The 26750-nt window shown below is 33.5% G+C and overlaps 1 protein-coding gene across 1 annotated transcript in view; it reads left to right on the forward strand.

Moving 5' to 3' along the window:
- LOC139501832 (cytochrome P450 3A21-like) overlaps positions 1 to 26750 on the forward strand; it is a 40008-nt gene that overhangs the window by 10243 nt on the left and 3015 nt on the right. The window contains exons 2-11 of the mRNA XM_071291055.1: positions 15116 to 15212; positions 17036 to 17088; positions 17772 to 17868; positions 18916 to 19032; positions 20644 to 20729; positions 22286 to 22434; positions 24001 to 24116; positions 25176 to 25275; positions 25770 to 25927; positions 26440 to 26528. Coding sequence (XP_071147156.1) covers positions 15116 to 15212; positions 17036 to 17088; positions 17772 to 17868; positions 18916 to 19032; positions 20644 to 20729; positions 22286 to 22434; positions 24001 to 24116; positions 25176 to 25275; positions 25770 to 25927; positions 26440 to 26528 — 1062 coding nt within the window. The remainder of the gene's footprint in view (positions 1 to 15115; positions 15213 to 17035; positions 17089 to 17771; positions 17869 to 18915; positions 19033 to 20643; positions 20730 to 22285; positions 22435 to 24000; positions 24117 to 25175; positions 25276 to 25769; positions 25928 to 26439; positions 26529 to 26750) is intronic.

The raw sequence follows: 26750 nt of genomic DNA on the forward strand, positions 1-26750 counted from the left end.
TGAAGTGTTCTGTTAGGGGAACATAGAAATATTACATTAAGAACACATTTACATTGTACAAGTTACAGTTTGGTAAATAATTATCTAGGGAACCCACACACCTTTTAAAAGACACATATTTATGGTAAACACATACATGTATCACTTAAAAATGAAGCGATCCCACATAACCCGTTATTTCCTGAGAGACGGACAAGGATAAAGGAACATGGGAAGGGAAGCGGGGGTTAGCGGGCGGGCAGTTGGGGTCAAGGGATTAGGAACTGGATGAAGAGAAGAGGTAAAAGATGTGATATTCTGGTGAAAATGATTTGACGGATTTTCGTATAGGGGTTAAGAAAATTGAAAGTAGGAATCATCCCTCTTTTCTGTAACGCCAAACGTATTTTTTATAAATAATTTAACTACCGAAAATAGCAAATTTTATATAAACATGTACATACATGTATGTTATAAACATAAACATGTTTACCCCCGCCACATTTTTGCGCCTGTCCCAAGTCAGCTGCCTCTGGCCTTTGTTAGTCTTGTATTATTTTTAATTTTAGTTTCTTGTGTACAATTTGGAGTTTAGTATGGTGTTCATTATCACTGAACTAGTATATATTTATTTAATAGGGACCAGGACCAGGACCAGGTGCGGGAATTTCTCGCTACGTTGAAGACATGTTGGTGACCTTCTGCTGTTGTCTTTTCTATGGTCGGGTAGTTGTCTCTTTGACAAATTCCCCATTTCCTTTCTCAATTTTATGACTTCCTCAAGTTTTATAAACAAAATGGAAAACAATTTTCATGCAAGTAACTTTTGTAGATTTGTAAATTAAAATTTTACTACAGTTTGGGGATTCCGGAGTGGAGGTGGGTGAGGTTCTAGGGTTTGAACCCCCCTTTTTTTTCTTAACTATTATTGCATTTAAATTGGGACATATGTTTGACCCCCCTTTTTTTAAATGGCTGGATCCGCCTCTCAAGTATACGTTATGTTAGGTTTCATTGCAAATTTATTGTGTAGCATTTTAAAACAACATATTTTATACAACCTTGAAAATATATATCAAAGTTCACCAATATTTACCGCAGATAGAAAAAGGCGCGTTGTTGAAACAATCAAATGTGATTATCAAACAAGATAGGAATGTTAAAGTTAGGCTTGTTGCTAATTAGAATAAACAGGCTGGGAGTTCCGATAATAAATCTCAGACAAACGCTCCAACTAAACTGTCAACAATTGAGATTTCCTGTCGAAATAATTATCCGCTATATAAAGAAGAAATGCATGTGTTGGACGTTATAAAATGCGAGTTTCATTTTAGTATTATAATACTAGTGTAGCCAGGTGTAGGGTGAGGCTGTATAAAGAACTAGCTTTATACATTTTTTTTCTAAAACATTATTATATTACTACATATTACTTTTAACTGATTCGCTGTAATTGATTGTTATTTTCTTTACGTCCAGTCACAAATATTTCGAACATGTTCAAGACAAGAACAGATAAATCATAAGTACAACATGTAGGTCCTTTATGCAACTGTATGGAGTTTAAACATCACGATTTTAATTGTTGTGAAATAATTCTGACTCTGACCATTTAGATATTGACAAATATAATGTCTATCAATATTAGAATAGTATAAAGCATGACATTATTCTCATTGGAAACTTTAGAACTTAAAATTGGGAATGAAAATTGGGAATGTGTCAAAGAGACAGTAACCCGTCCAAAGAGCAGAAAACAGCACAGGGCCACCAATTGTTCGACACAGTGAGGAAATCCCACAAGTGAGGTTTTGCTTGCATCTAAACAGTATGTTTGTATCCAAGTTCAGCAAATATGAAATTTAATAAAAAAAAAAATCTCCGAAACATATAAAGGAACCAAAATAAGTAGTAAAAAAAACCCATACTAAACTAACATAGGCCAGAGAATCCCGACTTAGAATAGCCGCACAAATGCGGCATGTATATATATAATGGCAGTCAGCAGGGTTAAAGAAACATCAGTTGTTCGACCTGTTAGTCAAATGCGTTTTGTTTAAATATACTTTTTCACTATTTTGGTCTTTTGGAAAATGTTGTTTGTGCTGTTTTTAGACCCTTCTACAACGAAATTTGGTTTACATGCACGAGTATAATAATTGCGGTTTTTATCCAACGCAATCATAGGTTTGAACGTAGTTTTCAATTTAGACTCGTATAAATATATATAATTATATATATAAAACTCGTCTTAACATCAACCCAACAATGTTAGATCTGTAAACTTGCTTTCGCAAATTTTTTGTTCTTCCCTCGCCGGGACACCCAATCGCCTGCACTGTTGCCGTCCTGCTAGACCTCAATTTATATATAACTTGTTTAGTGAAATCTTACCCCCCCCCCCCCCCCCCATGTATACATCTATCCTATGTGGAATCAACAAACACACAGCAATATGCAAAGTAAAAAGAAGTCCGGAACCGATCTTAGAATAGGTAACACAAGAATATTTTAAGACACGTTCGAAAGGCGGCTATTGTGATTGTGTCAGCTCGACCGACCGGGACACATTCAAATGTCTGAATGTTGCAAAACTGCACGAAAAACGTATCGCATGTAACACACCCACGAAGAGGCTGCCCAACGGAAATAAACCCTAGTACTGAAATGTTGCAAAGTAAACAGATGAATGCATCTCTCACAAAAAATTAATTGTTTAGCTCTACCATGATTTATTCTGAAAGTTATAGATTTTTTTGGGGGAAAAAGATCGTGGATTAAGACTTGTGCCTGATCAAACATATAAATTTAAAATCAGTATTTGTTGCTTGACAGGTGTAAAAGAAAATCTTGTCTGCCAGGAGTCAGAATAATGTATTCGAGTAGAAACTCTGCAATTTCGAACTTTATTCGATCGTCACTGATGAGCCTTTTGTAGACGAAACGTGCGTCTGGCTCAAATACAAAATTTAAATCCTTGTATCTACGATGAGTTTATTAGGCTTACTGTGAGTACTCTCATATTTGTACTTAGTGTCTATTTGGTTTTGTTTGGGATGTACAAGTACCCGGACACGTCCACGTGTAATTTCATGTAGTATTTGTATCTTAAATCATCTGTCGAGTTAAGACTTTCAACTGATTTTTATAGATCGTTCTTATGTTGTACTATTACACCACTGTTTCCTGTAAGGGAGTGGGCTGCGATCACGCAAACATGTTTGACCCCGCCACATCCAGTATGTATGTGTCTCTCCCAAATCTGGATCCTGTAATTCAGTGGCTGTCGTTTGTTTCTGTTACATATTTATTTTTCGTTCATTTTTTGGTACATAAATTAGGCCGTTATTTTTCTCGTTTAAATTGTTTTATATTATCATTTTGGGGTCTTTTATAGCTGACTTTGCGGTATGTTGACCTATAGTTATTAATTTCTGTGCCATTTTTAGTCGTTTGTGAAGAGTTGATGCATTGTCAATCATACCATTTCTTCTTTTTTCTATATTTGCCTTGTGAACTAGCACGCTTAATAAACTGACCCAGTGCGTCATTGTAGTACAAAGTTTTGAAAATTTTCAAACCTCACATATCAATTGCCGTCATAAAACGGCATGCTGGACTCAGTCGTATCTTGGACTGTTCGCATTCGGGATGCAATCTGGACTCAATCGGCAAAAAAACAGCAATCATGGTAAATCTTTCTAGATCATGCCCGTTCCACGTGACACTGTCCAGAAAATAGTTATCAAAGACACAAGGATTATAGTTTTTTAAGGCAGACGCGCGTTTCGTCTACATAAGACTGATCAGTGACGTTAAGTTCCAAAATAGTTATTAAGCCAAACAAGTACAAAGAAGAAGAGCATTGAGGACCAACAATTCCAAAAAGTTGTGCCAAATACGGCTAAGGTGATCAATTCCTGGGATAATGAAATTCTTAGTCACAGATCAATGTTACGATTTTGATCATCGCGATACTAGAGAATTTGTCACGACATAATAACGATTGTAATTCGACTAGACAAAATTGATTGAGACTTCCCGAATGTTAAGGGACGCACCTTACTGTCGGGGTGCTTGTCCAAACTCTCCGATCCGTAGGAGTCCGAGTGTTACGAACGTATACTACAGCGTTCAGGCAATAACAGGACATTCCATATCATTGAGGATAGTAATCCGACTTTTTAACTTTTCGAGTCTAAGCGCAGTCTGATCTCAAACGGGAGCAATAATCGTCCTGTGTAAACCCCGCTTTAAAGATCATAGAACGATTCTAGCACGCTCATGCCGTCCTAATCACGCACGTCTTACGACCTTACTACGCTCATATTACCACCATTTTTAATTATAGCCATGCTCGGGCTCATTCTCATTGTCAAATAAAGCATGTAAAAGCTCTCCAGGTTTTATTCGTCTGTATATAATTTGGACCTAATGTCGCTAGTCTCCAACAGCTCAGCTATGCTTGACACATTTGTATCATCCCACTATTAATTGTTCAATAAAATATCTTCATTTGATCTTGATAGATCAGCAATATACGTTGTGATAGGTTAATCCGACATCTCATCTGGATCAGGATTCGTATCAGAGGCCCCACTGACTCTACCTCTATCCATAGCATGCACAAATACGAAAACATTGTAGATTTTGGTGGCCTGTCTGTGTTGTTATCGAGAATTTTACGTATAAATGAAAATAAGGAGGAATGGAACAGTATTTATATTGACTCCGACAACATGATATTGACGTTATTATATTACCGAGAGCGTAGTAAAATCGCCATATGAACATGGTAAGATCGTAGAATGATCGTGATAAAATCGTTCTTTAATCGCAGAAGAAACGTGCTAAGATCGTTTTTTAATCGGATAAAGTGTGATATAATCGTAGTAAGAACGTGATGAGCGTAGCAAGATCGTGCTTATCGTAGTGAGGTCACAGAACAAGCGTGGTGAAAACGGGGTATATTCTTGGCGGAATCGTTGTAGAAAAGTAATGAGGTCGTAGTAGCATCGTGAACTCATCCAAAATTTACATTTTCATGCCGCCCATACCGCGACCTCAACACGATCTGAATACTTTTTAGATCGTGCTGAGCGTGGTGCGATAGTGGTCTAGTGTGACTTGTTCATAAAATAACAGCGGGCAAGCTGAAGAGATGCCGTGCATTTACATTGATACATGTATACATTGTATATTTAGTATTGACCATTTACTGAAATAACTATCTATTCTGTCTTTTTGGAACATTACCATTGAACTTTCATTGTAATTCTTTTGCACTATTGAGGAAGTTATATAACATAAAACATCGTAAAGCTTAACTTATAGCTGTTTTGATTTTAGCCAGTGGCTTTATATCCGAAATCTAAAAATAACAGGAAAGACGAAAACACCTGTTATATTTACCTGAATGTGTGATCTTGGATTGGGTTTTAAATAAAAAGACACTTTTCTATTATTACTGTTACTATTACAAAATAGAAAAGAAATGAATTTCATCTTCAAATTGGTTGCAGTTAATCTTTCTTCTATATATATTGGCATTCTACATTTCTAAGATATCTTCCTTTTTCTATTAATAAATTATGATCTCTTATTCTAGTTTTGTTATTAGTTTTCTAAATTAAAATTTTGAGTAAGTTAAATATTTTTCATTTGTATTATTTAGTCTTACAAGATTATAAATAGTGAGTTTGCTGTTATCCTTCATATCTTATCATTTACTCTCTTTTCATAAAAATCCTTCAATTTTAATTTTATTTGTTCTCTAATAGTTTTATTTATCTTATGAGAGGAACATTTCTTGAAAGTGTCTAAATCCATACCAGTTTCTTCTGATACATTTTTTTACAAATGAGAACCAACTGAAGAATAAATTCGCACAGAGTCTAAGCTTTGAGACAAAAAAAATGATCCCTTTACAAGAGGATAAATGGCATGAGAATATAAACGTATACCATACAATATAGATTGAAATTTAATATGTAGTTCCAGGGGAAGTCTCTCAAGACCAGCTCTTAGATATAGGAAGATGTGGTGTGCAGTGCCAATGAGACAACTCTCCATCCAAATAACAATTTAAAAAAAAAAGTAAACCATTATAGGTCAATGTACGGCCTTCAACACGGAGCCTTGGCTCACACCGATCAACAAGCTATAAAGGGCTCAAAATTACTAGTGTAAAACCATTCATACGGGAAAACCAACGGTATAAATTTGATGAAACTATGCTTAAGCCACGTGTATATTTACAAAATTGTAAGTGTGACTTTTTAAAAGGTGGTTTGACATGAAGTGAATCAAATTATCAAAGGGTATCAAATAGTTGCAGGGGCGGATCCAGCCATTTTAAAAAAGGGGGAGGGGGTCCTAACCCAGGACAAAGGGGGGGGGGTCCAATTACATGTCACCATTCAAATGCATTGTTCGTCCAACAAACCCCCGGACCCCCTCCCCCCTCTGGATCCGCACCTGAGTTGCCACTGACACATTGAGTCTTTTTAGTTTCATGCTCTCTTAATCAACTCAAGATCCAGAAAACTAGTAAATGGTACATATAAGACTGTACTTTACCTTCAATGGTTTATCTTTAAAAATTATGACTTTAATGGAGAGTTGTCTCATTGGCAATCATATGTTATCTCCTTATATCTATAAAGGTCATAATACGACTTTCAACTATGAGTAAAATTCGTGCAGCATAGTCTGCTATATGAAAGGCCCCGAAATTACAAATGATAAAACAATTCAAACGAGATGCATTATGATTAGTTTGGTTTTTTTTCAATCCAAGAAAATATGTATAACTGTGTATATAAAATGTACAAATTGCCAATATCTCCTTTTAAGCTCACCAGGCCAAAAGTGACAAAGTGCGATTATTTATTAAACTTTTCTCATCAATTGTCGACCTTCGTCCGTCGTTGTCGTCTGATAGCTTTTACAAAGATATTCCACTCTGAATCTGCTGGGCCAAATAAAACCAATTTCGGCCTAAATCATTATTAGGGTATGTAGATAAAAAATTCATTCCGATGCATATGACCATGCTTGTGCACCGAGATGGCAGTCATCGCTAAAAACAGAACATCGGGGTAAAACGCAGTTTTTGGCGTATAAATCTCTGAAACTAAAGCATTTATAGCAAATCTTATGTTCGTTCAGTCAAAAGTTATCTGCCAATGCAGTAGACAACCCGTTGTTGTGTTGTTTCCCCTTGAACTGATAGTTGAAAGAAAATTTTGCAGTTTTTGGCTATCATCCTGAATATTACCATGCATGAAGAAAAACTGTTGACAGCAAACTTTTTCAGCAAAACAAGGTCTACAAAAAGTAGTTATTGCCTTTTACAGTTAATTTCCCACAATTTGTCTTACATTTCGGTAATCCTTTGCCAAAAAATTCTCCTCTGAAACTACTTGTCCAAATTAAAACAAACTTTGCATAAACAATCCCTAGGGTATCTAGTTCAAAAAAATGTACCCATTGACCAAACATCAACCAAGATGGCAGAATGGCTAAATAGTAAATAAGCGGGGATGCAGTGTTTGATTTATATCTCTGAAACTTAAGCATTTAGTCCTAAATAAGATATAAATGAGAGAAACTGAACAGACTTAAATGACCGCCAATATAAGATAAAAAAAACCAAACATATCTGTTTTTGTCATTTAATAATACTTTTCTCGTCTACAATGTTGAAGTGTGTCTTTGTCTAATATGATATAGACCAAGATGAGCAACACAGGCTATTTTGAGCCTCCTGTTATTATTAAACTGGCGTTTTTTTTGTGTTGTTTTAACTCGCACAATATTCCGGGACAGTAGTGAAAATAGAGGTAATTCGAATCTTTCATTACAGTGCAGACAATGAATGAATAAATAAAATTGAAAGACTTTGTCTAGCTGCAATTGAAAGACTTTGTCTAGCTGCAATTGAAAGACTTTGTCTAGCTGCAATTGAAAGACTTTGTCTAGCTGCAATATTCCTTTTTTCCTCTTTCAGTATGCAATGCTAAAAACTCGACATGAAATATTAGTTAGGACTTCGATATGGGGAAAATATCACTCACCTCAAGTTCAAGAAAAACAATTTTCACTGTGTAAGTGATTCTTGATGTTGAAAGATTTCAGAAATCATGAACTAAACTTTATCTTATAAAAAATATGTTGTATGATTGCCAATGAGACAACTCTCCACAAGAGACCAAATGACATAGAAACTAACAATTATAGGTCAACGTACGGTCTTCAACAATGAGCAAAACCCATACCACATAGTCAGCTATAATAGGTTCCGAAATGACAAATATAAAACAATGCAAACCTAAATTACGTACAAAAATGAACGAAAAACAAATATGTAATACATCAACAAACGACAACCACTGAATTACATGATCCCTACTTGGGACAGCTTGTTTGTAGTTCTTTTGTGTGATGAATGCAATAATATTGAAGGTCGACTTGTTACTCATTTTTTTCCTGCAGGAAATATTAATTCTCTACCGTATTATTAGAATGAAATTAAGCAAAAACTCCTAGAAAAGTTTAATAAATAAATTGAACATATGAACAATACTGCTTATGTTAAAAGAAAGATTACGATACATGTATTGCAATATAATTAAATGTGTCATGTCATGTTCAAACCGACCCGTCAGTTTCGTGCTGGCATGGACATCTTTCGTATGAGTGATATTTTTCGAGGCAATTAATAAGAACTATTTCATTAGCGGATCCAGGGGGAGGGGGTCCGAGTGTTTGAACCCTCCTCTTTTTGGCCGATCAATGCATTTGAATGGGAACATATAGTTGGACCCCCCCCTTTTGTCCTGATTTGGGACCCCCCTCCCCCCTTAAAGCTTTTAATATGGCTAGATCTGCCCCTGTATTATATGTCAGAGGAAAGACTGTTGTGCTCGCGGAGTCATATTAAGTTTTGTTGACTATTTAAATCTACATGTACATTAGCACGTAAACAAAATACAGCGCTGCTTCCCAGTTTAGTTGAATATGCCATAACATTAGTCATATAATTCAAACAAACGCGAGAAGAAAAGAGTTCTAGTATTTCACAAGCTTTTAGCATTGATTATAAATTTAATTTAAATTCCAGCAACCTTTCACGTTGAAGTCCGTGAAAGTTAGAACATACGAAAAAAAAAATCAAACGAATTTAACATTCAAACAAACTCATAAATTTGTTGCGAGTGTTTTTCTATTATATAGACTTTTTCAAATGATTAATTTAGTTTTATTTTATTTTGTGTCGTCGATTAGTTTGTTTTCCTTCAGAAGCATATTAACAATTAAAGTTAAAACAAAAATAATAATTTATAACTAATATCTACGCTTGTGTATTATGATGCGTTGTCTGTTTTCAAAGTTGGCGATTATAAATCTCTAAACTTTTATCACAAAATATTATATATTAAAGTGGCAAGTGCAATTTGAGGGATCAGCGTACCAATGTGACCTCTAGCTTAAGAGAAATGTCTAATCGTTGAACTATCATTAGTTATAATGAGGTTTCCTGATGCACTTGAGCCATTAAAAATCAAATACCTTGTTACTGTAGCTTACAGTACACAGATGTATTAGTATCGTATTTCACTTCATTGATAAAACACAATATTTTGTAGCTTAGACGATTTATAATTACACAGTTTATATATCTCTGCAGATTATAATGTATTTATAGCACACATATGGAAACAGATACGCATACGTCAATGTGATTGCATCAACAATTTGTCAATAGTTGTATTTATGTCCTGCAATTATACTATCTAATATTTTTCGATAATTAAAATACGAATCGAATATTTCCGCTTAACTCTCATTTAAAATTCTCCCAAACAGAGGTATGCCATGAACAAGATCAGTTTTCAAAATCTTACACTTTAAGCTAATCTAAGTCATTCCCTCTCCATTTATACCGTCAGAGCATATATTTTCATCAGCAGGACTGTTAGTTACAAATAAAGTTGAGAATTAGCCTCATCCCAGGCACAGTTGTCAAGATACTACTTTTAGATCAGACAAATTCAATGCACCTTATGTCGATCCTCAGAAAATTATTAAAGTCATCAGTGATCATTAGTTAGTTCAAACATCACCCCTTTGTTGATTATTTTAAAAATGTGTTTTTTACGGTCCCTTAATACTGTTGTTTGAGTAATAATTTTTCTATAGATATCACTTTATTACTGGATTAGATAATTGTCAGTTTACATAATAAAATAAGAACATGTATGTCATGTATTAAATAAGTTTTTAATTATGATTTATATGGTATATAATTCATATTATCTAGTCCATTGTTATAATGTTGAGGGTTTTACGTTTATAAGTCCTTAAATTCTTTATTGAAAAGCACTTTACGCCCATATGAGCCCTCAGTATGAGCCAATGGCTTAAAACATTATACACATAATATACAGTTTACATATATATAAAACAATGAAAAGACAACGACCCACATTACATAAAATGGATATAATTTTGTGTTTCCATTTTGTAAATGTTTTACCGAGCGAGTACTCTTCACCGAGGTAACTTCCCTTCATGTTATTATATATTTTTTTCCATTGTAGTTAAGAAAACAATAAATAGATTTCATTTGTCTCCCTTGTTTTTTTTAGAGAATCAGTTTCAAAATATAGTTATCTCCCATCTTAAATTTAGCCTGTTAGTCAAAGGGAGACAACTTTAATTTTCCACAAAAATTACGGAATTCCATAATATTATGGAGTTCGCTAAGTGCCCCGACTGATCACTAACTGGCAAGAATTATTTCTTAGTCCAAATTCTCGATTTTTATGATGTATTTTCATTTCGTATTTTGTTAAAAGAAAGGGTTTCGCGAAAAGTTATTATTTCGTTCATGCATTGTGATAAATCTAATATATTCGTTGCTGTAAAACATTATTGAGTTTTTGCATAGATAATGTGGTCAAGTATAAGTGGCCGTTCATGTCATTGGTGGTATGAACATACCGTTTGAAATTGTCAACGCGTTGGTTTTTACTTTCAGGCGTTGGTTTTTATTTTTAACGCGTTGGTTTTTATTTTCAACGAGTTGGTTTTTTATTTTCAACGCGTTGGTTTTTACTTTCAACGCGTTGGTTTTACTTTCAATGCGTTGGTTTTTACTTTCAACGCGTTGGTTTTACATTCAAAGCGTTGGTTTTTACTTTCAACGCGTTGGTCTTCACTTTTAACGCGTTGGTCTTCATTTTCAACGCGTTGATTCGTAATTCATACGGTATGAAAAACCATCGCGTTGGTTTTCAATTCCATACCGTAGGTGTTGTACTTTTGTCAACCAATCAAAATGTTTGTTACAAAGTATTTTCTAAAAATACCCTGTCGTCATTTGTGTATTAAAATCAATTGGGTCCAAAAACAATCTAGTATATCTTATCATAATCCTTCGTGATTAATTCCATTTTCGATGTGCATACATTTAGAGTAATTTAGAGCTGGTAAATTCATTGTATGATAAAAATTGCTGGTTATGGAATACAGTCTCCTGATTATGAATACATATCAAAATCAATCGGGTCCAGGACTAATCCAGTATATTTTACTAAAATCCTTTGTAATTAATTCCATGTGAATACTCAATGTTATGGAATACATTTTTTTCAGCATTTATTTTCATATATTGTTAAGAAATTTACACTTGCATGTTTGCAGTATTACTATTGTGTGTGTGTATTTTTAGAATAGAAATCCAGATTTGATCTGTGTATCAAATACTAAAAGAGGTGTTTCGATTATGGTCATGTAGACATAGGCCTATCCTCATTAAGTATATCTAGCCTATATTTTTCCTTTCTTGTTATTAGAATGGTTCCAATTTTATTTCACTTATGAGGATACGACACCTGTTAATACAATCTTTTTTTTTTCTTATTTCATATTTCTTCTTTCTGTTTTTTTAATATTTTTTCCTCTTTTTATTTGAGGTATATTTGAGAACAATTTAGTTATTAAAGCAGTCTCTATTTGAGCGATTACTTTATTTGTGCTCATTGCTTTTAATAAAATTGAGAATGGAAATGGGGAGTGTGTCAAAGAGACAACAACCTGACCATAGAGCAGCAGACAACCGCCGAAGGTCACCAATGGGTTTAATACTCTATTTGAGAGATTACATATCTTTTTTTTTAATTCTATTTGAGAACAATTTAGTTATGAAAGCAGTCTCTATTTGAGATATTACTATATTTGCTATTCTGTTAATAGCAGTCTCTATTTGAGAGATTATTATGTTATTATTCTATTTGAGAAAATCTTGTATTACAAATCTCTATTTGAGAGATGATTATTACTATTTTTAACAAAAAATAACAAGACAAAACAGTCCTTTACTTCCTATGCTATGGCGTTAAAATATATCCCGCACTGTGTAATAGATAAGTATGTGTATTTCATCAGTCAAATATTTCTTTCTAATTGCTTCCACGTGATTATAAGATCTCGTATTCTGATTGGTTGTTTATATATACGTCACAGATACAATGGATGTGTATTATTTACCTCACCTAACCTAAACTATATCTTAAAATAGTTCAGAAGTGCCCACACTTAACAACAGTCTGGAGTCCGTCCGAACGGTTAATTAGATTGTTGTTTGTTACAAAGATTTTGATTGGTAGATATAAGTTGCAAACTTTTGGTATGGAATTGAAAACAAACGCGTTGGTTTTTCATACCGTATGAATTACGAATCAACGCGTTGAAAGTGAAAACCAACGCGTTGAAAATAAAACCAACGCGTTTAAAGTGAAAACCAACGTATTGATAATAAAAACCAACGCGTTGAAAGTAAAAACCAACGTATTGATAATAAAAATCAACGCGTTGAAAGTAAAAACCAACGCGTTGAAAATTTCATACGGTATGTTCATACCGCCAATGACACTAACAGCCACTCATAGTCATTCTTATTATGATAATTTCTACTTCTGAAATTTTGGAATTCATTTAATGCATTCGTTTATGATCAATGTTATGTCATAATATTCTAACTTCTTCATCCTTTGATCACCTCAAGCATAAGCACAAATGTACATCATCATGGCCAATGTTCGTTCTATTTTGACGGCACCAATTTTGACGTAAGCTGATGCATGAACCGTATAACTGTTAGAAAATTACAATAATACTGAAATCCAAGGAAAATGAAACGGAAAGTTCCTAATCAAATGGCAAAATCAACAGATAAAAATACACCAAATGAATGGAGAACATCTGTCATATTCCTGACTTGGTTCAGGCATTTTCACATATAGAAAATGGTTTTATAGCTAGCTAAACTTCTCACTTGTATGAAATTCACATCTTATTACGTTATATTGACAATGATGTGTGAGCAAACAAAGATACACGATAGGTTAAAATGTCAAAAATAGTCAAAAACAAAGAAATATGTAAAAAAGAAACATAAAAATGCATATAGACAAAGGAAATTATCAAAAATGAATGATTAGAACACAAAAATGTACAACATAGAGGAAGATGTGGTATAAGAGCCAATGAGATAACTCTCCATCCACGGAATAATTTATAAAAGTAAACCATTATAAGTCAAGGTACGGCCTACAACACGGAGCTTTGGCTCATACCGAAAAGCAAGCTATAAAGAGCCCCACGAAAATACTAGTGTAAAACTATTCAAACGGGAAAAAACAACAGTCTAATCTATATAAAAAAAGAAAAGAGAAACACTTATGAACCACATCAACAGACAACAACCACAGAACATCAGATTCCTGACTTAGGACAGATGCAAACAATTGCAGCTGGATATAACGTTTTAATGGTACCAAACCGTTCTGTATAACATCACAACATAGAACGACACTTTATAAAATATCAATTGAATGACTTTAATTTACTCAATCAAAAACATAGTTACACAAATTTACACACAATGGACGAATAAATTTGATCTGTGATACAATGTAAATACATAGTTAATATAAAGGGAAGATTAAAGCAAAGTATAAAATCGCTGTGAAATGTAAACAATTTAGAAAAAACATCAACTTTGAAAGAAAAAAAACCCGTCATATTATACATAGGTAAATGAAAATAATTTGGTTGTTAAGTATATTTCCTCTTCTGGCTATATAATCTTCTTGTTAGAAATACCGGAAAAGTTCTTGTACAAATGTACATGTATGTCAATAAAACTAATCAAAAACTTGATGCAAGTGGGGGGAATATCAACAATGAAAATATAAAATAAGTGCTCGATAAAACTTTGTGTTCTTCACGTAAAGGTGTCGGAGCAGTATTGAAGGAGAAATAAAAATACTTTTGATGTTCATAGTACGAATAAGTGACAGTTTGTAGTAGTTCCAAACAACCAAAGCTGCAATATAGACCAGCTACATGTTAACAGTAACTAACACAAATGCATGATAAATAGTACAAACAGGTCAAATTAACAAGTAAGTACGATTTGAAAGTACTCGCTGTTACTGACAGCTAGTTCAAAGCGAAAACAATCAATAATAATCAATCATGCATCAGAGACTTAAATCAACTAAAACACATCTCAGGGATTTAGTATTTTAACGTCATGGACAGCCAAAGAAGTCATCACTTATGCAAGGCCAAATATATATAAATCGACAAGGAGTATGCTAGTGAGGAGACTACTTCTTTATATGTAAAAATGAACGTGTGTGTCTCTTTATACATCCTCTTTAAAAAGAAAATAAATTCAGTTCTTATTTAATTTGCTTATGACAAAATCGATATAAGTGCTAATGTAAACAATATTAAAAGATCTAATTACTACATTTAAAGATATTCGTTATGGCATTACAACGTATAGCGTCATAATATATTATGTATTTGTCTTTATCTTTTGATATTCGTTATGGCATCACATCTCTGATATTTATATGATGTCTTTGTCTTTTTTTTTTATAGATATTCGTTATGACATCACATGCCGGATATTTGTATGATGTTTTGTCTTTATGATATATATTCGTTATGGTATCACATGCCTGATATTCGTATGAAGGCTTTGTATTTATTTATAGATATTCGTTATGACATCACATGCCTGATATTTGTATGCCTTCTTTGTCTTTATTTATAGATATTCGTTATGGCATCATAGCCTATGGCGTCGTAATGGTATTCCAGGACCTAAACCAACACCTTTCCTTGGAGTCCTACCACTTATTAAAAAACATGTAAATATTTTATGATTATTATTTAGTTATTAAGGCCAGCTGAAATGACTAAAGTGAATTTGTATGTAAAAAAATGTTAGAAAAATTGAAAATTTAAAAAAACATATAGCATATGAATGGATGCAAAGAAACGACAGTGGTGTAAAAGAGGGACGAACGATACCAGAGGGACAGTCAAACTCATAAATCGACAATAAAATGACAACACCATGGCTAAAAATGAAAAGGACAAACAGACAAACAATAGTACACATAACACAACATAACAAACTAAAGAATAAACGACACAAACCCCACCAAAACTAGGGGTGATCTCAGTGCTCCGGAAGGGTAAGTAGATCCTGCTCCACTTGTGACACCCGTAACAGTACAACATAGGAACGAACTATAAAAATCATTTGATAAAAGACCGTTGGTTTTCCCGTTTGAATGGTTTTATACTAGTAATTTTGGGGCCCTTTATAGCTTTTTGTTCGGTGTGAGCCAAAGCTCCGTGTTGAAGGCCGTACATAACCTATAATGGTTTACTTTTATAAATTGTTATTTGGATGGAGAGTTGTCTCATTGGCACTCACACCACATCTTCCTATATCTATTAAATCATCAGAATGGATACATATAACAATACATCTAACAAAAACGCAGAGTGGATATAAAAAGAATATTCATATATGTGGTATGATTGGCAATTAAACAACTCTCCACAAGTGACAAAATGACACAGACATAACAACTATATTACGGCCTTCAATAATGAGTAAAGCCCATATCACATAATCAGGTATCTACTTGTTCTATTTTGGTATAGTCTAAGACTGCAGAAAAATTGAAAATTTAAAAAAACATATAGCATATGAATGGATGCAAAGAAACGACAGTGGTGTAAAAGAGGGACGAACGATACCAGAGGGACAGTCAAACTCATAAATCGACAATAAAATGACAACACCATGGCTAAAAATGAAAAGGACAAACAGACAAACAATAGTACACATAACACAACATAACAAACTAAAGAATAAACGACACAAACCCCACCAAAACTAGGGGTGATCTCAGTGCTCCGGAAGGGTAAGTAGATCCTGCTCCACATGTGACACCCGTAACAGTACAACATAAGAACGAACTATAAAAATCATTTGATAAAAGACCGTTGGTTTTCCCGTTTGAATGGTTTTATACTAGTAATTTTGGGGCCCTTTATAGCTTTTTGTTCGGTGTGAGCCAAAGCTCCGTGTTGAAGGCCGTACATAACCTATAATGGTTTACTTTTATAAATTGTTATTTGGATGGAGAGTTGTCTCATTGGCACTCACACCACATCTTCCTATATCTATTAAATCATCAGAATGGATACATATAACAATACATCTAACAAAAACGCAGAGTGGATATAAAAAGAATATTCATATATGTGGTATGATTGGCAATTAAACAACTCTCCACAAGTGACAAAATGACACAGACATAACAACTATATTACGGCCTTCAATAATGAGTAAAGCCCATATCACATAATCAGGTATCTACTTGTTCTATTTTGGTATAGTCTAAGACTGCTTTACAGAGATACATGCATTTCACAATGTCTGTATTGACATTCACCTTTAAAATTTATTAAATTACTCAGAAATAATAAAAAAATCATGTAGGATTTAAAACAAATCTATCTATCAAAGTGAATGCTTCACAACGAATTTAGAGATTCTTTTCCTATAAATATTAGATTTTAAGAAAAATCTGAACACTCTACTTTCAATTGTAATATTACTTGAAGTTATACAATTTGTATTTGCTTATTCTCTATTAATGTTTATTCACAGGGACTAGCAAAAGCAGACCTAGAACTTGTAAAGAAGTATGGATCAGTCGTAGGGTGAGCATTTAATTCATATTGTTTTTTCTATTCTTGCATTTCATACTGGCACAGTGCATATATAACAATAGAATCATCTCCAGTAATCTGAAATGCAGTAATATCATATGATATATCTTAACTGTAAACAAGTGTTATACAACATGTACAAGTAGGGGGATTAGCTTGCTATTAGACCTGGTTTTACCCTTAATTTCCTTTTGAAATGTTTGTACCAGTATGACAGTTGTTGTATATGCGTTCCGATGGTTGGTAAAATCAAAATTTATACTTTGCCAGTTTTTATAAACTTACAATGTTGAATTTACCTTGCCGCTCGGTATATTTGTTTTACTTTATGATTTTGATCAAGATAGGAGTAAATCCAAGACATTAACAAATAATCTTTTTGTATGCCCCATTTATAGGCATTATGTTTTCTTGTCTGTGCGTCCGTGCGTCCGTCCGTCTGTCCGCTTCAGATTGACGTTTTTGTACGAGTTTTTTTTTGATATAGTTGAGTATTTTATTTTTATATACATCAAAATACAAACCTTATCTTTATCCTCTACTTCAGTCTAACAAATAAGAAGTTGTGACTTGCCGTTAGAGAACAGTAGCTTGGATACACATAGAAAAGAGAAGAAAGATACCAAGGGGACATTCAAACCTACAAGTAAAATAAAGATATACCTTTTTTTCAGGGTATATAACGGTCTTTTACCTGTGTTGTTGGTATCTGATCCAGCAATGATCAAGGAAATTTTCATAAAAGAGTTTTCCAATTTCACAAATAGACCTGTAAGTTTTGTTTAAATTTAGAAATAAAAATATGCATTCTTTATTCACCTCTAACTTCACCAATATTTTTGTAAGTAAGAAATAAAAAAAATCAGTCAAACTAAAATGGAACTTGGTTTGCTAATTTACATTTACCAAGCCCGAGTTTCTCAAAATTACAGACCAGTTAAAACATGTTGACATCCCCAAAATTGTTAATGATACAACAGATTGGAACTACGACCGACAATCCCGATGGTCTAGATTTACTCCTTAGATCAACAAAAACATATCATCAGGAACTACGACCGACAATCCCGGTGGTCTAGATGTACTCCTTAGATCAACAAAAACATATCATCAGGAACTACGACCGACAATCCCGGTGGTCTAGATGTACTCCGTAGATCAACAAAAACATATCGTCAGGAACTACGACCGACAATCCCGATGGTATAGATGTTCTTCTTAGATCAACAAAAACATATCATCAGGAACTACGACCGACAATCCCGGTGGTCTAGATGTACTCCTTCGATCACCAAAGAAATATCATTATGAAAACCTGCCTAAACACAGGTACACATGTTGTGTGGATTAACTAGTTTCACACAAGTACACATTGGGCCGTACAGTTTCACACAAGTACACATGTGGGTAAGTTTGAACAGTTTGATTCAGGTACACATTTAATTTGGTTAGTTTTGACAGGTTTTACACAGGTTCCGATGTGGTTAGGTTTTAGCAGTTTCACAGAAGTACACTTGTGATTTAGTGTGGCCAGTCTCACATTTACATACACAAGTCATCCCCTTTCCCTATAAGTTCGGTATAAACAAAGGCTCCGTGTTGAAAGCCGATCTTTGACGAAATACTCATCTGGTGCAGTAAAATTAGTACTATTAAATAAAGGCAACAGTATAGTACACCGCGGTTCGAAATTTAAAATCGATTGAGAGAAAAAAATCAGGGTTACAAACTAAACTGAGCGAAACTCTAAAAATATAAGAGGAGAATCACGACACAACAGAAATAATGTATTAAATGAAAAATTTATATTATGTTTAGATTCCGTTCAATATGGACAAAGAGACGGCGTCTAGTGTTGGTACTGCCTTCGATAACCATTGGAAGTTTCTCCGTAGTACACTTTCTCCTACATTCTCATCTGGGAAACAAAAACTGGTGAGTTGTTTAATTCCAAAATAAAACTAACATGTTCTTCAAGTAAACAAAACAGAAATGGTGTACCGTCAGTATGAAATGAGTTTTCCGTATCTACATATTCTTCTTGAACTGGAAAGGACCATAAAAAAAGGATCAGTTTGACATCCTTATATAAAAACCCTTCAAATACCTTTGCAATTTTCATTATTTATTAAACATAATTGTTTTTCGGTAATCTTGATTTTATTTTACATCACAACAACTAAGATTCTAGTAACTTACATGAGTTATTACCCATTGTTGAAATCGTCTTAAAGGCTAGTACGCGATTGATTCTTATATAATAAAAACAAAAAAATTCCATACCATGGTTGCTACAATAATAAATTTGGTCAATATTGTAAGATATCTAATGACCATGATTACGAAGAAGACAAACAATCATCGGAGAAACCAGGTTTATAATTTTAAACTAGAAACGCTTGTTTTGTCTGCGTAGGATCTAGACTTATCAGTGACTCTCAAATCAAACGAGTAAAAAGGCCATATTAATAACGAACTTGTTGAACATGGTAAACTCAATATTCAAACAAGTTAGAGCTAGAATTATCCTCTATTATTGGCATGATATTTACAATAGTTGGCTAGTATTTAATGATAGTTATACATATAACATGTATAAGAAAACAAATTGACAAAACTACGTTTACCCTTTTAATAATAACATTTACAAAAATTATCCAAAATGGATTAAAAAATCGAAACAATATTGTATATTTAAAACCATTACTTTAATATAAAGACAATAACAATCAAAACCAAGGAGTAAACAAATCTGATGAAGACATAATCTTTCAATCAGTTTATTTGAGGTCTGGAGCTGTCATGTCAGTAAACTGCTAGTAGTCTGTTGTTATTTATGTATTATTGTCGTTTTATTTATTTTCTTTTGTTACATCTTCTGACATTGGACTCGGACTTCTCTTGAACTGAATTTTATGTGCGTATTGTTATGCGTTTACTTTTCTACTTGGCTAGAGGTATAGGAAGAGGATTGAGATCTCATAAACATGTTTAACCCCGCCGCAATTTTGCGCCTGTCAAAGTCAGGAGCCTCTGGCCTTTGTTAGTCTTGGATAATTTTTAATTTTAGTTTCTTGTGTATAATTCGGAGTTTAGTATGACGTCCATTATCACTGTACTAGTATACATATTTTTTAAGGGGCCAGCTGAAGGACACCTACGGGTGTGGGAGTTTTTTGCTACATTGAAGACCCATTGGTGGCCTTCGGCTGTTGTCTGCTCTATGGTAGGGTTGTTGTCGCTTTGACACATTCCACATTTCCTTTCTCAATTTTATTTAAGACTAAAAAACCAAAGGACATTTACATCAACAGTTATAAATAATAAATAAGAAACAACACGGGGGTGAAATCAGGTGCTCCGAAAGGGTAAGCATTTCCTGCACCGTAAACGGCACCCGTCGTGTTATTTCTTTGTTCAGTTCGGTAATAATAAAGTTGTTGTCCATGTACATATTTGATAGCCAAAAACATTCATATAAAGAACGTGTTTGCATTACTTCATTTTTTAGAATTGACAAAAAAAACCATGTTTGCAATATTTTAGATGGTCCCCAAAATACATAGATGCTGTACCGACCTAGTTGAAAACATTGAACAGCAGCGTGAAAAAGGACACATCGACATGAAGGAGTAAGATAGTATTCTTTATGTTTTTTAGTATTTGACGTTATAATTACATACGAAAATGGTTCATTTTCATATTACGGATCTTGATTTTGGATTTTACAATTTCTGTAAGAGTTATTTCCCTTAGGTTAAACATCGTGTTTTTTGTGTTATGGTTTGTTCAGCTGCAAATCTTCATATTTCGCTTCAATTTATATTTTTATTTATGTACTGTCTTGATACATAAAAAAGGTGAAATAGCCAAGGACGGAAAGTATCTTATCAAATTTAAAAGGTTGTAAATGACGATAGAAAGAGGGATATTTGTTTAAAGTCGGTATTATTGTTGAATTTAACATATTCTGTCTATTACCGATGATGTAACAACTTATGATAATAGCAGCGAACACACGTTTGCGTAGATGTGCATGTGAAATTTAGAAGGTCTTCTATTGAAAACATGAACAGTCTAATAAACAAAACAAAAGAAAAGTTATGATTGTGTCCAGCATAAATATATATATATATAGTGGTCTAGCGCACCGGATACAGTGCAGGCGATTTGGTGTCACGATATCTCAGTAGCATGGGTTCGAATCCTGGCGAGGGAAGAACAAATAATTTGCGAAAGCAAATTTACAGATCTAACATTGTTGGGTTGATGTTTAGATGAGTTGTATATACATAATGTACACAGTCATGTATCACCGATCCGATGGATAAATCTGTTGTAGAGTTGTCACTGACTCAGACGTACTTATAAATATAATTATTTTCTGTGACTGTATCTTGCATTAATTTGTAGGATCCTTTACAGTAACTATAGATAATTGAGCTTATCTGTAACAATAACATCTCCATGCCTTATATGTCATGTACTATATTACATGTACGACGCTAGATTAAAACTGACGAAGAAAGGTAACACCTGGACACCGAAAGCTTTATTTTTGTGAAGCCAAGGTGGTCGTGTGGTCTAGCGCACCGAATACAGTGCCGGCGATTTGGTTTCACGATATCTCAGTAGCATGGGTTCGAATCCCGGTGAGGGAAGAACAAAAAATTTGCGAATGTAAATTTACAGATCTAACATTGTTGGGTTGATGTTTAGACGAGTTGTATATATATATATATAGAGCCCAGGTGGTCGTGTGGTCTAGCGGGACGGCTGCAGTGCAGGCGATTTGGTGTCACGATATCACAGTAGCATGGGTTCGAATCCCGGCGAGGGAAGAACCACCAGATCTTACATTGTTGGGTTGATGTTTTTCGAGTTGTATATATACATATATATATATACGAATAAAGGTATAGGACCTGATCTGAAATTCACTAATCTGAGGAATGGAAAATATTGATTTCGTCAAATAGATATAAAAAAGAAGATATGGTATGATTGCCAATAAGACAAATCTCTACAAGAGACCAACATGATACAGAAATTAACAACTATAGGTCACCGTACGGTCTTTAACAATGAGCCTAGCCCATACCGCATAGTCAGCTATAAAAGGCTCCGAAATGACAATGTAAACCAATTCAAAGTTTGATTTCTCATGTTCATATATTGTTTACTTTAGAGTATGTGAAGCTTATACTATGGATGTAATCGCTAGTACTGCATTTGGTATAGAAGTCAATTCACAGAAAGATCCAAGCAATCAATTCGTAAAGTACGCAAAAGAGGCAGCTCTTGGAGAGATATTTAAACTTAAATTTCTTCTTATTAGTAAGTTTTCACATACAATATATCATTTTAATAAAAGGTATAAAACATTATCTTACCTCTTTTACATTTCTAGGAATGTGATTGGTTAAAAGCGCCCTCGAGGAGACCGTGTAAATTTCATATTAGGCTAGTAAGGAGGCGGGGCTTATCTCATACACGGTTAGTAGTGGTGTTACGTCCCTTTATATTCCATATAAGGTAGTAGGGAGGCCAGGATTATTTCATACACGGTTAGTAGTGGTGTTACGTTCCTTTATAAATACAAAACGGGGTACTGAGAAAAAACGTAATGGTTTCAACAGACGAAGAAATTGATGATTAAGATTAATATAAATTCATAAAACACATTTAAACCTAACAAGTTGTTAGTGTTGGTATCTGTTTTTGAAGGATCATTAAAAGTAGTTTCTTAATGCTAACAGTATTGAAGATTTGCTTATTTTGATAGGTCACTAGTCTAAATTTCACACGTTAAGATAGTCGGTAAGATAAATTCGTTACATAGTGTGCTAGTGACCTAATACGGTATATATGGGGTCAGTAAATTCCATATGGGGATTTGAGCTTCGCTCTCACCCCATATTAAATATACTGACCCCATACATACCGTATTAGGTCACTAGCACACTATGTAACTGATAATACAAAACTCTAAGGAAGATTTTAAAAAGTGAAGTTCAATAAATTGGACGAAGCCAAACTTTGAACCAATAATGGACGACTGACAAATATCTATTATGTTCCAGACTTTGTGGGTAAAACCTGGTTTTACTAATAATTTATCATGTTGATCCCATCATATGATAGCTGTGTTTGGCTCTGTTATACTGATAAAGTTGTGTTTGCAACATAAACAGATATAGTTGGTTAACGTGATAAAAGTGTGACCCAGCAGCTAAAATTGTGTAAACATACATCATAAATATACAACTTAACTGACCGAAAACATTTAGTAGTACAATAATTTTTATCTCCCTCCAAAAGAAGTAACTATTGATTTTTTTTGCCTTTCGGATTAGATTCATCCTAAATTCATGTATTTGACTTCTCAAATTTGTAGTCGCTAGTATTCTCGATGCAAGTTTTTTTCTGCACACTGAACATAGCATTATGCGTATAGATTGCATGGAAAACTGTATTCTCCTAACATTCATGATTCTTTACTTTTTTAATACCGAAGTAAACATTAACCAACCAGATGTTAATCAAGACATCTTAATTACATAGAAAAATATGTTATACAACAAACCAAGCTGTGTTTTTAAATATAATCATGCCCAAATATTTAGCTCGTATTGTTTGATAAGTTGTTCAGTAGTATTGTATGTTCCTCCATTCATGAGTGAAGAACATACCAACAGTAAAGAACATACCAACAGTAAAGAACATAGGAATATATTAACACCACGAATATTAGACATATGCTTTATCTTAAATGAAAACAGGTATAACAAATAATTGTCTTGTATTATATTCTTATTCATCCAAAACCACAGAAATATTTTCTTTGAATAAGACACTTTATTTTAGTAATCATGTTTGCCTGTCATATTTTGTCCATTTCAGTGTTATTTCCGTTTTTGAAAAACTTGGTATCAGTGCAATTGTCGTCGAAAGCAGTTAATGATTTCTTCAAAACTGTTGTAGATTCTGCAATTGAATTAAGAAAAAAAGGACAAGAAGTGTGTATATTTTACTCTTATAATTATATTTTATATACATCTCAAATATATCAGTGAATATGGTACTAAGGATGTTACAAACAAGTACAAGGTTTGCGTCATACTTGTATTTTTTCCTCAAAATTGACACAGATCGAGGACTTCAAACTAGAATATATGACAAAGATGATGATTTCAACTACCCATTTCTCAAAAGTAGCATACCCTTTCTTTCATCTTATGATATATTCATGTCTCAGTTAAAACGTTAACGCTCGTGCATGTTCACACTATACAGACTTCATTTACAAAACATCCATCCGTTCATTCGTTCATTCTTCAGTCCGTCCGTTCGTCCCGCTTCAGGTTATAGTTTTTGGTCGAGGTACTTTTTGATGAAGTCCAAAAAACTTGAAACTTAGTAGACATGTTTCCTATGATATAATCTTTCTATTTTAATGCCAAATTAGATATTTCCCCCAATTTTCACGGTCAACTTAACATAGAAAATGTGTGAACGGATGGGGCATCCGTGTACTGTGGACACATTCTTGTTTGGTCGGTTTTTCTTACATAATAATTAACATTTAAACTATATTTGATGCATGGAATAATTCTATGGTGTAAATGTCTGTCTTCCAGGGTTTATCAAACCTTGACGTTAGTTTCATGGTTCATTAATTAATTGAAAGTTTTCCTAGGTTAATTTTGTTTCTTAGATCTATACTATGTGCAACAGGTAACGAATATTTGAAACATATTTGGTGTATGAATTGATGGTGTACATGTATTTTCAATTTTGGTTTATCTGACCTTGACGTCACTTTCTTGGATCATGTTTAGTTTATGTGATATATCTAATAAACCTTTATATTTAGGAGTTCAAACATAATATATATCAATAGTCAATAAGAAAGGCGAGACATTTCAGCGTGTGTACTCTTGTTTATATACATAACAGAAATACTTACTACATTGAAACATAATTAACATTTCGAGCTTTACTTAAGTTGATAATACCAATTTGACAATGTTCTGTATATTCCTAGCATCATGTTGTATTACTATATATTTCGTAAGGTTTACAACGATTTTCTACAACTGATGTTAAACGCTCGCCATGATGGTACACAATCAGATTACTTTACCAAGGGAGATGTTCAAGAGTTTAAAAATAGAGGTAAAGTACTTGCAGTTTTATCATACCTCTTGAAGTAATGGTAAGAGTTTAAAAAATAGAGGTATAGTACGTGCAGTTGTATCATACTTAAGTGATGTAAAGAGTTTAAGAATAGAGGTACAGTACTTACAGTTTTATCATACCTCTTAAAGTAATTTAAAGAGTTTAAAAATAGAGCTACAGTACTTGCAGTTTTGTCATACCTCTTAAAGTAATGTACACAATAGCCAGAAGGAGTATCTCCACGATGCATTCTGTGGGTATTTAGAACACCTCTGTAGTGATTTTAGTCAATGTGAAATCTCTTTATTCCGTCTTTACATATCTCGTCACTTGAAATTCATTAACTGAACGATCATTTTCCTTTACAGCAATCAATGTCATGATTGTAGGAAAACATTCTGTTTAAAACCATTAAAAACTTACAAATGTGCGGAAATTGTTTCATTTGCTGCGATTTAAATTCATCAGATGTATTTACATTTTTTATACAGGATTGAACAATATAGAATTAAAAGAAAATGCTGTGACGTTTTTCATTGCTGGTTACGACACAACAGCTAATACCTTGTCCTTTGCGTGTTATTGCCTAGCCACTAACCAAGACGTGCAAGGCAAATGTATTGACGAAATAGAAAATGTTCTACAAGGTGTAAGTAGTCGTGAACGTTGATCGTATTTAAATAATGGCAACAGTAGTATACCGCTGTTCGAAATTCATAAATCGATTGAGAAAAAAAAAAATCCGGGTTATAAACTGAAACTGAGGGAAACACATCAAATATAAGAAGAGAACAACGATACAACAAAACTTAACACTAAAATACAACACACATAGAAACGAACATTTTCAAATACTTTTTAGCATTTTTAATTTGTTTATAACAATGTTATTAAATGTTGTGGTTAAAGCAGGAACACCATTGGTCAAACATGCACAGTAGTCAGTATATAGCAAAAATAAGTAGATATTAGACCGATATGAATGAACAACTTTAGAACTTCGATGTTATTGATACAGACACTAACAAATCGCTAGTCATATCACCAATAATTATATTTCAATCACTAGTCATAACACCTATAATTATGTTTCAGTCTCTTGTCATAACAGCTATAATTATATTTCAGTCTCTTGTCATAACAGCTATAATTATATTCTAGGGCACACCACAGATGGAAGACCTTGTCAAATTAGAATATTTAGATAGATTTTTTAATGAGGTACTTCGCCTCTACGGTGCAGCATCAAGGTAAAATAAAGATGTAAAATCACAAAAATACCGAATTCCGAGAAAAATTAAAACTGAAAGTCCGTAATCAAATAGCAAAAGCTCAAACACATTAAATAAATAGATGACAACTGTCATATTCGGCACAGGCATTTTCTTAAGTCGAAAACGGTTGGGTAAACCTGGTGTTATAGCTAGCTAAACCTCTAACTTGTATGATAAGCCTTTGATAGATATTGACTT

Source organism: Mytilus edulis, chromosome 13 (genome assembly GCF_963676685.1).
Source record: "Mytilus edulis chromosome 13, xbMytEdul2.2, whole genome shotgun sequence".
NCBI classification, from domain to species: domain Eukaryota; kingdom Metazoa; phylum Mollusca; class Bivalvia; order Mytilida; family Mytilidae; genus Mytilus; species Mytilus edulis.